This window comes from Tigriopus californicus, chromosome 3 (assembly GCF_007210705.1).
Source record: "Tigriopus californicus strain San Diego chromosome 3, Tcal_SD_v2.1, whole genome shotgun sequence".
Classification (NCBI taxonomy): Eukaryota; Metazoa; Arthropoda; class Copepoda; order Harpacticoida; family Harpacticidae; genus Tigriopus; species Tigriopus californicus.
The window spans coordinates 4,897,228-4,915,350 of NC_081442.1; the positions used below are offsets into that span (position 1 = coordinate 4,897,228).

Genomic DNA, 18,123 nt, shown 5'->3' on the forward strand with positions numbered 1-18,123 from the left:
ATCAAATTTCCATCCACATCAAAGCCTATCGTTGTCTTTTGGGCTCGTGCCACCGTTTTCTAAGGATACATCTCATTTTTGTCTGTAGTATGGCTGCATTCCGGGCCGAAGTCATGCAAGAGGACGCAGAAATGCGCCAAAAGAAGCTCTCCACGGCTGGCTACCAGGCTTCACATGGCTATGGTGGCAAATTTGGGGTGGAAACCGATCGGATGGACAAATCTGCCATGGGTCACGACTATCAAGAAAAGTTGGAACAACACGCCTCACAAAAGGATTATGCCAAGGGCTTCGGTGGCAAATATGGCGTTCAAAAAGACCGAATCGATCAGGTGGGACAGAAGACAACTCTCCAAGCTTGTTTTGTTGTATTTTGAAATAGTATTGGAATTGGTTGCGGTTCTATTTAGTCTGCGGTCGGTTGGGATCATGTGGAGAACGTGGAGAAGCATCAGTCTCAAAAAGACTACAAAACTGGATTCGGTGGCGAGTTTGGGGTTCAGAGTGACCGTGTGGATAAGTCCGCTTTGGGATGGGAGCATGTGGAAAAAGTGTCGAAGCACGAGTCGCAAAAAGGTAGGTGTAAATAGATCTCGTTCAAATTCGTGAAGCATAAACTTTGTTTTGTCGAAATGTCTCAGATTACAAATCTGGCTTTGGCGGAGATCATGGCGTCCAAAATGACCGAATGGATCCGAGTGCTTTAGGGTGGGATTTCTATGAAACCCCTGAACGTCACGCTTCACAGTTAGGTGTATATGAGTGAATCAAAAGCATGCGAGCAAAGACCATTAACTGTGCATTTTGAATTTTGGTTTCAATTAACCTTGATTTTGGCCTCGGCAGAAAGCACGTTCCACGTCTAAGAATATTTTGTGCTTTTCCTATAGATTACAAGACTGGTTTTGGAGGCCAGTATGGCGTGCAAACGGATCGAGTGGATAAGTCCGCTTTAGGGTGGGAGCACATTGAGGCCAGCAGTCAGCATGAGTCTCAAAAAGGTTGTTCTTGGGTGGCTAAGACCTTACGTGTATGTAAAGATGAAACGTTAAAAATTGGTATCCTTTAGATTACAAGACCGGCTTCGGTGGACAATTTGGGGTGCAAAAAGATCGCGTGGATAAGTCCGCCTTAGGTTGGGAACATCGAGACGAATTGAACAAACATGAGAGTCAAAATGACTACAAGAAAGGATTCGGCGGTAAATTTGGCATTCAAAAAGATCGTCTGGACAAGAATGCCCATTCTTATGAAGAACAAACTGAAGTGATTGGTGCCAAATACGAGAAAACACGACCGAATGGTGAGTATTTTGGTGTAATTTAATTCAAATTGATTGTTATCAACAAGTCCTTCTGTTTTGTTTGAAAAAGTTCCTGCCAAAAATGCGGCTAATTTGCGTGCACGTTTTGAGAACATGGCCCAAGCAAATGCAGATGATGCCAGAAAGCGGGCCGAGGATGAGAAGAAACGCCGCGAGCAAAGAGAACAAAAGGAACGCGAAGAAGCCAAACGAAAAGAGGAAAAAAGGCAAAAGGAGGAACACGAGAGAGAGGAAATCCGCAAAAAGGAAGAGGAGGAACGCAATGAACAGCACCGAAAACAAGAGGAAGACATGAGAAAGGCCGAAGAGGATCGAGAACGGGCCAGAAAAGCCGAAGAGGAAAAAATAAGAAGACAACGCGAAGAGGAGGAAGAAAAAATCAGGAAATTAGAGGCCGAAAACAAAGAGCGCGAGGCTGAAGAAGCCCGTGAAAGGCAACGGAAAGACGAGGAAAAGAGGCAAAAAGAGTTGGAAGAGCGACGACGCCAAGAGGAGCTTGAGGCTAGAATGGCCAGAGAAAAAATGGAACGAGAAAGAAAAGAGGAGGAAAGAAGGATCCGCGAGGAAGAAAACCGGAGGTTGAAAGAGGAAGAGGAACGGCGAGCACGGGAAGAGGAAGAAGAGCGGTTGAGGAGGAAGAAAGCGGAGGAAGAGCAAAGAATACGGGAAGCCAATGAAGAAGAAGAACGCCGCCAACAACAAATCCAGCAGCAGAAGCAACAGGAAGCCCAAGAACCCACCATTATTTCTCCACCAGCCTTTGTAAGTAAAAGTGTTTGGTGCTTTACTCTTTGATGGAGTTAACATTTCATCATGATTAGGGTCAGTAATAATTTGGACTCTGAGAGATTTTTGGATAGGCCGCGAACCCGCCCGCAGACTCATTTTTAATGTTTAAGTTATTAGTCGCTTTATTTCTATTGTTGATTGTCAAATAATTTGGACTCTGAGAGATTTTTGGATAGGCCGCGAACCCGCCCGCAGACTCATTTTATCGGTTCCCTAGGGAGCTCAGGGGCGGGCCCTAGCTCGGACCAACTTCCGGTTAATGGGACTTTCAGATTGATATTTGGGTCTCTGGTCTCAAAGATGTTACAAACCCCTTGATTCGAGCTCTCGCGCAATTTCCAATCATGAGAGATGTCCCCCTATTACTTAGCGTCAAACCTTAAAGCTATAAAACAGCTCTGGGTTTGCATTTGCCGGATCAATCCGGTGCCTCAAAATAATATATGATATGTAGGGGGTTTTTCCGAGTGACCGAAAATAACGCCAATAGAAATATTTGACACTTGAAGATTATTCACTCAAATAGCATTATAAAAAGTTACTGGAATACTCGATGTAGCCTCGTTTTGCGACCACGAGAGGGAAATAATGTTTAAGTTATTAGTCGCTTTATTTCTATTGTTGATTGTCAAATTGCCTTGTTTCTGTTCACTCTGTAGAATTGTTGATGCACAACCGGCTAGTTCAAGATTTTTTTGTAAACTGTTTTTGATCAATCATACAAGACTTAATCTAAGAATCTATTCGGCAGGAATAAAACAGTACGAAAGGCAGGGTTGGTCAGAAAGGTTCTTTTTTATGAATCAATAGAGAAATAAATCTGAGCACAAGCTCCTTCTATATTTAAAGGATTTTTGAACAAATTAGAACAACCTGGTGAAAAGCCATAATGAAATGACTTTGATATTTAGTTTTTTTTGTAATAAATTCTTCTGGCTTTTTCGCCGGACTATTCTGGTGTAATTTTTTTTTTAAGAATGTTCAAGTCATGAGAGAAGATTTGTAAAAAGAAAACCTTTGCTTGAATAACGGTGGCAATTGTCTCACCTCTATCTGTTTCAAAAAGAAAAAAAACAAACTGGCCGGAACGTAAGCGATAAGATTCAACTCAAACTTGTTGATTGAACTTCCACGGTTTTTACACCCCTCAAGAACGTTTTTAAACCCAAGAAATAAGTGATGTAAAAGTATCTGATAGTATCATCTCACTTTTCTAGAGCGATAATCAGGACGACGTTGGTTTGACTGCCATAGCTTTGTATGACTACCAAGCTGCCGCTGAAGATGAGATATCCTTTGATCCCAATGATATCATTACCAACATTGAACAGGTAATTGCATATTTTTAATATTTCCAGTGCTATTTAGGGGAGATTCGAAGCTTTCTTCACCTTTCTTCATCAATGTAACTCATGGCTGAAAGCTTAAATGGGCAATTATTGCTTGAAATACCAAAAACCGAATATCAGGTATTTTGATTGCGCATCCGCTTACTCGCTTGATCATGCGTCCTCGTTCTCAACCATCTCATTTAAGCTTTCATTGGAACATATCGCTTCACCAAAAGACAATTTTGAGTCAATTTTTGAAGAAGAAAAAAATCGCGAAATTAAAATTTGATGTGGCCTTCTCAAAAATATGACACTGCTTATATTTCGAGGATTAATATGTTGCGTCATTTCATGGATTTCCGGGAACTTTTCCTCTGTCTGAAATGATTATGCAAGTCCACTTCTTGGTTTATGAAGACGATGCTTCAAATGGGTCTTGGTAAGATCTGTTTGAATTGGTCCACGTCGTTTCTTCCGCTCCCAAAATGTTTTCGAAATCTTTTTCTGATAATGATCCAATGATGTCTATGCTTTGGGGTCAGATTTGCGTCCTTTGTATTTCTGGGCCTTCTTCCTTGCTTTACTGGAAATTGTTTTGTACGTCTATGTGCTCTTTATCCACCAAACAGGTTGATGATGGATGGTGGTTGGGTGAATGTCACGGCAAGTTCGGCCTCTTTCCCGCCAATTACGTGGATCTCAGAGACTAACCTTATCTTTGCAACCCAAAGAACAAGTTCTTCCGATCCAAATCATCACACGGTTAAGAAAAAAAACCTTTTCGACCACGGAAATATTCATGCCATGTCATATGTGATAAATATTATTCGCTTACTTGTGCGTCTCACATCGTACTTCGTTCTGTACTTGTTCTTGTACCTAATGTGTCATGAAATGATGGTCAATCAATTGTATTTATAAGTGCTGCTCGTGCATCCATCTAGTATTGTCCCACCTTGTTGAATCTCAATTGGAAGCTTCTGTTCTTTGCTTTGATTTCAGTATTTGTTTACATCATAATTTGACATCTTGAATAAACCCGAACTGGTGCTAATTCCATCAAATTAGTGATCATATTGACTTGCTCCATGATTCTAACCACAGATTGACGAGAATTGGTGGGTGGGCTCGTGCCAGGGACGTTTCGGACTCTTTCCCAAAAACTTCGTTGAGCTTGAATCCTAATCGGAAACAACTTCAGTGCTTACCCGTAATTCGCTATTGATTTCAACATCATGGATCAAAAATGATATCGAAGCTGGAATAAATAGATCATGCCACCAGATTTCTGAGAATTGGATCCATTGATTCCGAGAAATTCGTCGAGCGTCGGCCACACAAGAGTGACTTCGCCTAGAGGGCTAGCCACCTAATTTCGCCTATTCACGTGTTGTTTTAGTGAATGTACGTACCTATGCGCTCGAAGCTCGAGTTGCAGACCCCATCTGTCATCTAACCTACCAAGTTCGTGTTTGTTACGATATGGAATATTCTCGGGGACTTGGTGCATGTAAATAGGTAGGTTCTAAGAAGCTTGTTCAACTAGCAACCGATTCGGTTTGATGAACACGAAAATGATGGAGGGAAAAGTCTCATTCAGTAATTAGAACCGACAGAGAATGAAATAGCTTCGGAAATCACATTCGTTTTGATTTTTTTCCCAACTCTCCAAGTTGAAAGAACTTCAATATAGTTTGTAGCATATCAATCTGCTTTGCAAAAATCTTACTTAAGAGTCAAGAAATAGACAAATGAAGTGCTAAGCCAAAAAAGTGTAACTGATAGATCATCTTCTTTGGAATCGTCTCAAGAGTCAAGATTTGGATACACAAAATACCGCATTTAAGGCAGGGCGGCATCTCTCAAGACAAAAGTTGTAAAAAAAATGCTGAATCCTTTATGTATCAAAATGCAACAAATTTAAAACAGTCACCCCGAGCTTCAATATCAATGTTGGTCACAGAAAGGTAAATCAAAATAAACAAAAATTGTCGTTTTATTTGGAAATTTGGACGAAAAAGCTATCTGATAATTTAAGAAGACCCCAAAATAGCCAAATATTTAAAAGCAATATTTCTTTATTTTTAGCTTTTATGAAAATGAAAGCTCATATTTTAAAACATTGTTAGTTCGATGTCGATGTCGATACTAAAATATGGAAAAAAGTAATATATTAGGCTTAGGTGAAGTTACAAAGTGTTATTTGCACTAGCGGCTACTCTACTAGGCCATTTTCGCCTCGTTCGGCAACTTAATCAGGGACTCCAAAGAGTTGTTAGAGCTTTAGTGTCCTTGACTTAATGCAACTTAAAATTGCTTTTCTCCCACTATCATCAAGTCTAGGAAAAAGAAAGCCAAAATGAAAGAAATGAACCACTAATAAAAGGCTCATTCAGTCTTAATACACGAAAGCTAGTTTTTCATCATTTGAAGTAATCAACTCATTACAAGTAATGCATGATACCTTTACCTGATTTTCGAACTGCTTTTTCTGTTACTACTGCTACTACTACTTTTTTGCATTGAAATAACTAATATAACCATTCATTTTTGTCCACACGTTTTCAAGCTTTCTTCCAAAATTATGCAAGTCTGCAGCAACAACTTTTGGCCATAATGTAGCTAGTTTATTCGGGACTTGAATGAGGCACTAAAAATTTGATTTTACTCATAGCTCACCGGTTGAACCTTTTTTAAACCCACATATTCAAGTCATTGTTGCTAATTGCAAAAAAAAAGGTAAAGACACTAAATCTATAACAAGGTAATTTTGGCTCGAAACAAACGCTCTAATTATTTGAACCAATCCGAAATGATGTTTATCTGGTGATGGGAAGCAAATCAGGAACATCCTTTTCGTTGATATTTACGAAGTGCCATAATACACCACATATCTTTACGCAGTCCAGAATGTGCCAAAAGGTGATGCAAAGCCAACTAACCGACCGCTCGCTTGAGAGGATTATCCACATGTTTGGAAGGCACTCACATCGGGTTGGTCTACTTGTGGCTAAATAGTTGTCCGGATATGTTTTTGTCTTAGTGCTCACATTTTCCCACATTGCCACCCTTTGACTTTCAGTTATAGATTCCGTTTGTTCTCAATGAGTGTTCTCTTGAAGGAAGTAACCGCGTTGTTTTTGAACAGTTGTATGCGAAAAAAAAATCATTTCGACATTACGAATGTACGTACGATCTCTCAATGACAGAAGCTAATCTTCTTGAAGAAAATCGCCTTGAGCTTGGCTGATAGTTTCTCGTCATGACAACGTCCAAGGACTTTGTCCTTAGAGGTTGACGACAAAGTTCAGTCGAGGGTAATCTACATTGACAGGTCATACCATAACAACAGCCCTATGAAAAGTGCCTAATAACGGGTATAACTGACACAAGTAGTGGTAGTTTGTAATTAAGCGTTTACTCAAATTTCAGGACTTCGCGAAGTCCCCTCTTTCTTTGGCATGAAAAAAATTTTTTGAAAAGAATGTATTTGCGATAGTAGCTTACTTTAGTATATTAGATTATTTGAAAACCATAAAAAGTAACACTTTTCCGAAACGTAGTCAAATATCATTGCCTCTGACCAATATAAATTGCGTTTCTCTGCTATTGCTTAAAATTACTTATAACCGAAGCATTTTGGAGCCAAATTTGACGCAAAATTCACTTTAGAGAAGTACAATTTATTTAAAGCATGACACGATAAATGTCAGTGACATTTTTGTTTAATCCATAACACGTTGTTGCATTAGCATATCAATTTGAGCTGAAACCAACGTTGTGCTTTGGCAAAAGCTGTTCCTTTTACTTTTGTGGAAATGGAAATCGTTAGTGAAAGCCTTGGTATTTAAGCAGACTCTTATTCAGAGTTTTGTGTGGATCCCAACGTGTGAGGCCTTAAACTAGGACGAGTGTACCACAAACCGTTTCCACGTCGGACGCGATTCATGTCCTGTCTGTCTGTCTGTTTGTCTTTCAAGGGCTAATTTGTTCGAAGAATGACATGACATAAAATATTGCTAGACTTGTGTCTGATGTTTTTTTAGACATCCTAGTTACTAGTCGTTGTTTGTTAACAGGCTTCACCTGAAACTTTAGGTAATTACATATACCGGTACACCTTTTTTTAGTTTTCAAACATCAGTCAGATATTTCAAAAAAGATCGGATACCTTTACAGGTCGGTTCAATGTCACGACAACACATCAGATGATTTATGCGACGAAATCTGATATCGAATACACAATTCAATTCAATCTCAAGTACATCTATCCATCATCATCCCTCCAGAAAGAAGTAGAGTACTGTATTCTGCTCTACGTGGGAGTGAAGCAGACGCAACAAAACAGATCCCGAGATTCTCAGTTTTCAATCGCTCACAATTTGGCAGAGGGCTTTCCTGACCATGAACTTTCCGGTAAGCTTCATTTTCGCTGCCGAGTCAAGTGGTGCCGACTATGGATTTGGTCCTTGGAGGAGTCGCTGTGGTTTCTTAACATCAAAGACTTTGCTCTACAAATCCAACCAATGTGAACATGAATTGGTGATCTCCTCAAGTCTCGGGTTATGGTCGAATGAAAGTCGTGCTGCCGCATTTCACTTCATTTCACTTCAAGGTCCCAAATCTCTCCCTATCATGTAACGGTAAGGGTTTCGAGGCTCCCACCAGGAAGATGATAGAATGATGATTAGACACCAGGCAAATGGATGGAGAGCTTGTTGGTATTGTGCTACCAATTCATTTTAAACATTTACCTGGCGCCCTCTGAAGTCACCAGATTTCCGAAGTTACTTCCCGCCCTTGTGGCTTCGATAGCACAGAATCGAGGGAAGGCTCAAGCACTGAAAACAGAACAATGGAGCACAACAATCTGTGTTTGCTTTTTGTTTCTACTACTTCAATTATACCCTCAAGCTGCATTTGCCTGATTAAAACGAAAACTTTGAGCCATTGGTTGCTCTTTGAATTTCGAGTTAATGTGATATAAAGTGTATTTAATCTTTAGAAACCAGCAAAGGTTGTGGGAAAGATATAGATAAGGTAAAGTGAGAAGCGCTAATATGGTACACGAGGGCAGATGCCGCGTGGCTGTCAGAACAAATTTTAAGTTCATTGACTGATTGAGATTGTCGGGAAGTTGCGGGTAGGTTGTTCCAGTTATGCAGTGATATAAGCGCAAAAAAATGCTTTCGAGTATCAAGATGTACTTTGTGAATTAATCTTATAATGCTTCATTAGGAGCGTGAATAAAAGAGGGCAACGTGATTGTCAAGTGCCATCAAAAACAGCCGATTAGACAAAGAAGTCGTATTCATCGTAAAAAACACTCAAATATTGGCTATCATTCCTCTTGACATTGGCCAAAAAGGCCGCTTGAGCAATCAAGAGTCTATTCGATCATTTTGAATTTCCATTCAAACAAAGTCTTCCTTCCTACCTTAGTTGAATATCCACACACCCTAAATGGTAGTAGCTCGACACTCGGTTGTCATCCATCCATGCTGGTATCATATGTATGGGTGCTAAGATTTACAGTAGGCAGCACACAGATAGCAATCGGCTGATAATCTTCTTCTTCTTCTTTCGTCGTTGTCGTCTCTTCTCCTAATAATCAGGCCAGCGTCCCAACAGATTCCATTCCATTTCATTCCGTGTCCACTCTCTTATTCGTTCACTTCTTTCCCCAAGTCAGACGACTGTCGAGGGAAAAAAAAGATCATCCCGATCTGAGTTCGTTCTGTTGCGGTCTCGCTCTTCGTTTGATCGGTTCTCAGTTCGGAGTTCGCACTCGAGAGTCGATCCTGGCCGTGCTTCCACAGATATTTTCTTCAGGGGGGCTTAAGGCATCTTCACTTCTTCACATCTTCACCAGTGGTAATACAGGGCATCTGGGATGGTGAGGATGTTCACTTTTTTCGCATCTTGACGGGCTTACCATTCACACAACTCTCCAATGGACTTGCTGAGGTGAACCAAGTGTTACAAGGGAAGTATTCCTTGGTCAGCGTGCCAAAAACGAACGCGAAAAAAAGGCGAAAGGAGAGACCTCGACGATGTGTGGAAATTCGGACTTTCAGTGAACCAATGCCAATCTGAACCCGCCATTTCTATCTTGTTTTCTTGTTGGACAAAGTTGGTCTCATAACGGGGTGGTGAGAGTCGCCCAATTGAGTGTGAGTAGTGCCTGTGCGAAAGTGAGAGCCGAGGAACGATCGGAGATTTCACGGCTTGACTCACCGTGAAATTCCGCCGTTGAGTGTCTTCATCGCAGAAATTGAGAGTTCGGTCGTTGTTTGGTGTCTTGGTTGGCTGTTGTTTGGGATTTTTCTGCAAAATCTGAATGAACCAAAAACATCCGTGACAGATCGCTCTCACAAAGAATAGAAGTGAATGATGTACAGGACTGACAGTGATTGTAAATCCAGATCTGCATACCGACAAACCACCTCATCATGAGAATGGAATCTCAATCAGGTAGGACATAGCAGTCAACAGAGCAGAGTGCTTTTTTTTCTATCATCGGCAATCAATATCCAGGGATCTTTTTGTCTCCACCACAATCTCAAGTGAAACGAAGGGAAGGTAGCCGGAAACAATATGAAGACTTGTTGAATCGCGTGACTCATGTGTTTTCTAATATGTTGAAAATAGGGAAAGTAAAAAGGTCTCTTTAGTGTTGGCATGCATCGAATTGTTCGATCCCAGAGCTGAATTGCTGTGGGAGTTCAAGCGAAATACCAAATCGTCGCCTGCCCATTGGAGGCCTACTACGTACTTACCTTCTCGTACAGGCATCTAGAATTCGAGCTCGTCCCAATTTTCCCCGGAAGATCGTAATAAACCACTTAATGACTAATGATTCCCCTAACTCGTCATAACCACAAGGGAAAGACAAAATAATCCCAACACCATCGGGATTTCTCTTGGTTAGGCGGAACTAGGTCGATGTCGATGAGTAATGAGGATTCAAGGAGGAGCTTTTACGGACTCGTTCGTTCGAAGCACTTCAGGCTCGTCTGCCTTGAAGACACGTTTTCACTCGATAATTTGCCGCTCGAATGCGCAACAACATAGGCAAATGGAGAAATCACTTGCCACTTGCGCCCTTTCTCTCATTGACATTTCTCATTACATCCGAGCATTAAATAGTCAAAAAGATTCTTGGACAAGCACCGAGTGTCGTTCGTCCTCGGTTCCTCACCATTCGTCGTCGACTTCTAGAACCAATTGGCCAAAACACGCAGCTTTGAGCGAGGCTTGAACCGAGCATGGAGGAAGTGCTTTGGTCTGTTTAGCATGCTTTCGATTGGAGCTTATCTGATTTTCTCCGCTAGGATTTGCCTAAACCATGCATGATGGTCTGCTCGTGGTCGGTTTTGTTTCCGCTTGCCTCTTGCTACTACCTTCAGGCATTGGTTTTTGGCAAGTCCACGTGCACTCAACTTGATCAAATGTTTCCCGTTATTGTTCAAGGAACAGAGCGCCTCAAACATTCAGCCCAAGGCATCGAGAATAGTGGCAGGTACAGAGGTTTTGGGATATTGGTCGGAATCGAGATTATTGTCCAATCTCTCGTCATTTGTTCAAGAATCAAGAGGGCGAGGAGTTCACATTGCTAATTGTTCAAATGTCACCAGACATGAAACTAAACACCACATTTACTCATGTGGCAATCGCTTTGATCATTTACTATTTCTTTTCTATCTATGTAGTTAGTGCAGTATAACAAGGCGAGCGAATTTGACGCATTGCCTTTGAAAGTCTCCCATTCAAACTGGAAAGTTGGACAAAAATTAGTGGTTTTCAATTGCCCGTGTGCCAATTGGACTTCGGATCATTGGCAGAGCCGAATTTCAACGGCTGGAAGGGAAAAATGGTATATTAATCGACGCTTTGTTTCTTGAACGACGGTAGTTCTTGCAAAAAAAGGCGCGAACCTCGAACAGGTCAGAAAATCCGACTTTGTGCGAATGAATGTAGGAATGAAAAATGACCTGTCTAAGAATTATTCAAGCGGATTTCACTCTTTTGGCTCGGAGCTACAATTGTCAACTTGGATTCTGAGATTAATGATCATATTTCTCACGGCTTTTTTCCTCGCGTGTCCTGAGATTTATGAGGTTGAGTATACGTAAAATGACACCAACGGATTTCGTCATGTCAGGGCGTGTTTATTCTTAGATCATTTCTTTTTAATATCTGGCGCATCTGGGGTTCACGTTAAAAGCTGAGGTGGCCATTCAATTGCGTCATTTCTAAAGTTCATTTCTTTCTTACACACTAGCACATATTCCATATCAAATCCAAAATAAATACATACCCAATTGCCCGGACCATTTCTGTACTCCATCCAATTTATCCAATTCATAGCTTCAACGTGCCAAAATTTCACCACGTTTCTTTGATTAGAATAACTCCCTCTATGATTTGGCAACATCAAGCACGATTGGCCATTCGAAAATTACAAGGAGGATGCCTTTGGCCCTTGGCTTGAGTGAGCAATCCGGCAAATGTCGTCTCCATTGATGTAATATCTTGACTTGTCAAATTGTGTGGGAAAACGATATTTCGCCTGGCCCCCTTTTTCTCTCCTCTCACCCTGAGTTAAAAGCGTTTCTGGATTGCAACATGCCTTAACATCATGATGTCAATTCCCCCGTTGGCAGCAACTCCAATGATGATGAAGAAGATGATGATGATGATGATGATGACGACGACGACGACGACATCGATGAGAGACGACAGGATAAGGTCATGCCTCAAGAAATCGCATGAATGAAGGCACCCCTTGTTCGACTGAAAGTACAAGGTTCTGTGTACACAAAGCAAGATGGTGAAACATCACATTTGGAAGAGGCGGAGTCCGGACCAATATGGAAGTTATGAAAATTTCCAATATGAAATTAGGCTCTATTTTTTCTTACCCGTGCCTTGGGATTGCAAACGAGCCGAGGCTGATGATATTGTATTTAGACAAAGGACAGGAACTGGCGTCAAAATTGAAGGTTGATCTCGATTGTTTCCATAAAAAGGGAGCCGATTAATCGAGCACGACCAGAAGTTCGACTGATATCCCCAATCCTTTGAGATTCAATAGACCACAAGAGATCGATCCGAGGCTCTTCCTACTATCATCATCATCATCATCAGGATCTGAATCAGGATGGGGATGATTCTCGTTTTCTATTAGTTGGTAATGGCCATGAAAATTCCAAACAGAATCTTTTTTTCCCTCTCTCTCTCTCCCTCTCTTTCTCTGTCTTTCTTTGAGAAATTGCAAGGAAGTGAGAATGCGCGGAAAGATATGTGCGTGAATCAAGTGTGTGAATAAATCTGGATCTGTTGTCGAGGCCTCCTTTCAATTGTTTGATATCCTTGGAATAGACAAAATCAATAACCTATTGATCTTACGAACTTCGATTTGGTACCGCAATCGATCTGGATTTTTCGACGATCCCTCGAGGTTACTTTCAGCATGAGACGTATATCATATTCTTTGCTTCGGCGAATAGAAATGGTGCGCCATCTGCCAATCGAAAGATTGAAATCATGTTCAGAACTAACAATTAAAGAACGAGTTATGGGGTAATTAACACAATTGTGTGCCCTCGGTCGGGTTGTCATGCCGCATGTTGGACCCCTTCCTAATGCAGTGCTCACAAACGCCTTGAGGGGGAAAAGAGATCATCATTTTAAAATGAAAATTAAAACTTGACCCAGCTTTTCATTGTTTACAGTACATCAGTTATCATACTCCGTATGAAAAGATCTAGTGGGACATGAACAAAATGCCAAAAGGGAAACTAGATGAAATAGTGAAAATTTCAACCTTCTTTGATAAAGATCAAGATCTCAAGATGAGGGACAAAAATCAGCGACACCCGCCTGAGCTGCACGATTTGAATCAAATGGGGGCCGTCAAGCATGTCTACGGGTCGGCGGTGCATGCACTCAACATTATCAAAAATCCATATCCACTAACGAATGTATCTTATAGCGGGGCGTTTTTTACCTTCAGGGTTAACTGGATCGAAACGTAGTTTGATAACCTTTGCTTCATGCTTTTCATTAATTCATTGGTTAACGATCTGAGCCTCTCTACAATCTTCAATCTTAACCTCCGTCACTGTGTCAAAAGTTGCAAAGCATCATTTGCTGAGCTACCTTCGGTAGATTGATTGCGCTTTCGTTCCTGAATAAGGCTTTGTTGATGATTTCTGCCATTAGGAATGCCTAATTATTCATCGCTATCTGCCTTGGGGAGTTTTGAGGATCCTCTAATGGCGTCATAAAGTTTTAATTTGCTTTTTATAACCGTCAAGCCCAACAAGCTCGAGACTCTTGAAGTATCAAGTATGACCCTCTCTCATGATCGCATCCTTTGATGGATCGTTTAAGTTGGCCAAGGTTGCCCATTACTTTCATCAGTTCTTGCGACCCTTTCTGTGACCACCTTCAAATCCTTTCCAGTCCTCTTTGCCTCTTTGTGGTACTTGAAGTCAGTCCAATAGTCAAATCCAAGATAGCAAATCGCTCGAGACCATCCAGTTCACTGTTATGAGATGATCTTGAACACATGTTTGTAAGTACGTACGTACATAGATTTGTGGGTCCAAGCATCTCATGTGGTTGTACTTGATCCCCACGACTAAATAGGTGTCTTTGAAATGATAACAAATGGCTCCTCTCCTGTTCTTTTTTTTGTGAATACACAAATCAGGATCTTGTAGAGCAAAGGGTGGAGTCGGTATAGGTGAAAAGAAATTGTCTTGAATAGATTACCCTTATGTGTGTCAGATGGACAAAACGGAGGGTGGTGATGAGGATGGTGATGAAAACGTCTTCAGATTCGAGAAGCGAGAAAATGAGATCTCAACATCGAGCAAAGTAAATCATGAGATCATTATTACTACGCTCACTGAGAGAACCACAAGTGATTCTCGCATATACTTACACGCCGCTTAAGTACATGGTCCAAGACGAGTGAGAATAATCGCTTCACAGACCATTCTTCTTGGCCATCATGTGACGGCAATCACGTTTTTTTTTTAATGTTTAGGGATCAGAAAATGTGATCACCCGTTGTTAGAAGAATGTGTTTCAATTATTCATCTGACAGAAAGGAACGTACTTGGAAGTCTCATAAATCTGAGTTTTGACGCATTTCAGCTAATTCACAGGTCTTGAAGAGGATTAGTTAGCTTGGATTGACCTTAGACAGACGACAAAATCTCCTTGTCTCGCTTTTTAAGCTCAGGGTCAATGAGACAACATTCAAATCCAAGCCCTAGAGGTAATGAATTCTCATTGGAAGACTTTGAGGGGTTTCAACCTCAGAGAAGCCCTTTGAGCTCGGCAGTATTCGACCGACCTCCCAACAGCCAACGTTGAACCGATAGGTAGGCCTGGAGCAATTTTGAAAATTCCCTCTTTACAGATTGCGTTTTTCATTTTCCCAAGTAGATCTCGTGACTTTAATTCTCACTCAACCTCTCATAATTGAACGCGATTGTTTTCCTCCTACATATGCTTCAACGTTGTTTTTTCCATTCTTCACTGGGGTGCATTGAGCCGGGATTTTCCTGGCCATGAGCTTTTAAGGCTCGCCAGGCTCGGGCTTTGGACCGACTCGTAAGCTGTTGAGTTTTTCCAATGATGTTTTTAGCCAAATCGCTTTTACGTTATTGTGATTTCAATAACTTCTCTGTTATTGCAATAACTTTTACGTTTTTGCAATTATAACCATTTTTGCATTCTTACAATTACAATCACGTCAATGTAATTGCAATTATATTTCCGTGGAATTGTAAATAATCACATTTGAACCAGCAATAACTAAAGTTGTGATAAATTACAGTTGATACAATGAAACTTTAATACTTCAATTACAAATTACTGCGACATTTCTTACGCACATGTCAAAGTTTTGGCGCCCACACTTTTTAGACAATCTTCGATATTCCTTGTCCTTGCAACGAAAAATCATTTTTCTCCTCGTATTTTTTACCTTGCATTGGATTAATCTATCACATCATTTTTTTTTTTTTGCTTTATATATTTCAGCGTGTTTGGTGAGGCATACATGCTGAATTAAGTTGCACTGAGTTTGAACTATGTGTGGCAAGGTACTTTTGATAAAGCCAAATGAGTAAATGTTTCTTTGCACTTTTATGAAAACGTTAAAATCGATTGCCATCAGTAGTGTTATCCCTACAGTGACAGTAAATCTGACTAAGATTGCGAAAAAAAGTTCCATTGAAATCCAATGGACGAATCAAAACAAAAACAAGGCTAAAACATTTCAAACATGTTTTGAAACCCAGCCATGTTCACTTGTAATTTGTGCAATGGTAGAAAAAAATGTAAATAAAAGAACTTGAATCCCTATGGACAAGTAATTGCAATGTAAAAGGAAAATTGTAAAACTATGTTACAAACCAATGCCATTGTATTTTGTCACATTTATAAAGTAAATAACACAATTCAGAAGATCATGTAAGAAAAAAAGGATGGAGAGTGTATGCGAGTTTTTTGGGAAGTAACGCATTTTCTAGATTTATTACAAGTAAAAAGGTGTAAAACATTTAGCTCTAACCAGGACATGTTACGTGTACGAATTTGATTTGGAGAATTAAATTTTACCATAAACAAACCCACAAGTTCAATTGATACGAATCGGGCTGGTAAAAATATGGTTCTTGATCTTTGGGCTCGGACTTGAGCCTAGCCTGAATGCATCACTATTCCACACCTAACCACTCTTATTGTTTTGTTTTGTTCGCTCACATAGATCAAAATCACCGCACAATTTCCCACCAACTATCAACTACAAACAGTAGATGGTACTACACCCCAACAACATCAAATGGTCGTCATTTCCAAGTTGGAGAGCCGACTTGAGATTGTACAGTTTGTGGTCAGCTGAATGAATACATTGGACATTATGCTAAGATGGGATTGATTATTCCCGAAGTATTGAACCGTTTGGTCACTTTGTCTGGAAGTGAAGGGTGCTGCAAGGGATGATCTCGCATTTTTAAGAATAAAACCACAGAAGCAGTGAAGCAATATATAACATAAATATAGCTTATTTGGGGACTCAGTGAGCGTATTTCAATTCGACCATCTGTCAAGAATGATCACGTAATGCGGTTTGTCGACTAAAAGTCATAGTTAGTACGTACAATTCTAGCTTTACCCACCTCGATTTGAATTTGCGCGAAATGATAGTTCGCTGAGAATTCACATTGAAACGTTGCAATTGGAGGAACAATGCATGCTGCTTTGGCAAAAGACTTCCCATTCGCACGAGGTCATTTAAATGCAAAAAACTGGCATCGAATTACATGGAAGGCCGGTGTGGTTAAAAGGTGGCCGCCATGAATATGGAGAGGGTGGACATTTACGGGGAATCCCGACCCAAGAATGATTATGATGCACCTTGGAGGACCGGGAACCCGAGAATCAATTAAGGCGATCTCCTTCCTTTAGTGTCACCAGGATCGGAGCTTGTCGCACTCGGATTCAGTTTCCTTATCAAGGAGTCCCTTGGCAAGTAGGCGGAAAGAAGAGGAAGTGCTTCCAACTTTCATCCACCTCAAAGTGGACAAGTTGTGTCCCGGAAATTTGCCTCCATTCAAAATCCCTCCAACTTTCTCCCAGTTTGTTCCCTTTCATTTGGCCAAAAACTCTCAAGACAGGGAGTAAGACCGACGACCACTATCACTATCACCTCATATTGGGTGGCATTCATCAGCTAAGACGCTCTCAATGCCACAATTGGGATTGTCGGCGGCTCTGGTTTGGATTTGAATCCACCGAGATGAATCGCTGATGATGATGATGATGATATTATTCCACTCGCCGCAATTGGAGGAGGAAAGTCATCCCCTTAAGTTGAGTCTACTACGAGCCCCAATTCCCGGCCAACCTTGGAGATGCCTATCTCATTGCCACCATATTTGAATGAGAGGAAGGAGTACTCGTAGAGTAAGAAAGAAATTGCATAAGTTGTGGTCTCGTCCATAACGGGATCCGCATACGCACATAGATAGATAGATGGATGCAAGAGATCCTGCCGTCCCTCAAGTCCCCTCTAGTCCCATCAACCACAGAGACAACCATCACAGTCCCGAGATCTCCGTGCGTCAAAACCCTTACCTACAGTACCTACCGTATGTGTATGTATTTACCACCTTCCGTTGCGTGCCGGAAGATCTCCTCCGGGATGGTCTGCTCCAAATAAATATTTGACTATATTCAAACCGGACGCGTGCTCATTAAGCATTGCATCGCCAAGACCCTCTCTCCATGCATTCATCCCCCTACCCCCCAACAAAGGCATGGGGTTCGTGTCCACTTTTTGATTTCTTGATTCCTTATCAGTCGGTCTAACCTTGAGTTTTATTCGGCGGGAAATTGAAAACGAGATCGAGATTTTCTCGCCCAGATTCGAAACGGCCTTCCGTTCTTCATTTCTTCCTCCCCTTTGTGCAAAAACACACCATCAAATGAATGGAATATGTCCTTTTACAGCTTGACATGACCTCAATCTCGAACCATTTTTCGTCTCGAAATTGCCTTGCATTGAAATGTGCCCCCTCAATTTTCAAATCAAAGGAACTCAAGCTCGTTTGGATTAGACGAAGGCAACTCAATTGCCTAACAATGGCACGAAAA

The 18,123-nt window shown here is 41.0% G+C and overlaps 1 protein-coding gene across 1 annotated transcript; it reads left to right on the forward strand.

The window, feature by feature from the left end:
• Nucleotides 1–88: 88 nt before the first annotated feature.
• LOC131877403 (src substrate cortactin-like) lies at nt 89–4,518 on the forward strand (the record flags this gene model as incomplete). Its single annotated transcript, XM_059223051.1, is given in 8 exon segments — nt 89–332; nt 411–576; nt 642–752; nt 891–1,001; nt 1,070–1,303; nt 1,374–2,086; nt 3,331–3,444; nt 4,074–4,518. Coding segments are annotated over 8 exon segments (1,774 nt in total), but the record flags the coding sequence as incomplete, so codon positions are not given.
• Between the last annotated feature and the right edge of the window lie 13,605 nt (nt 4,519–18,123).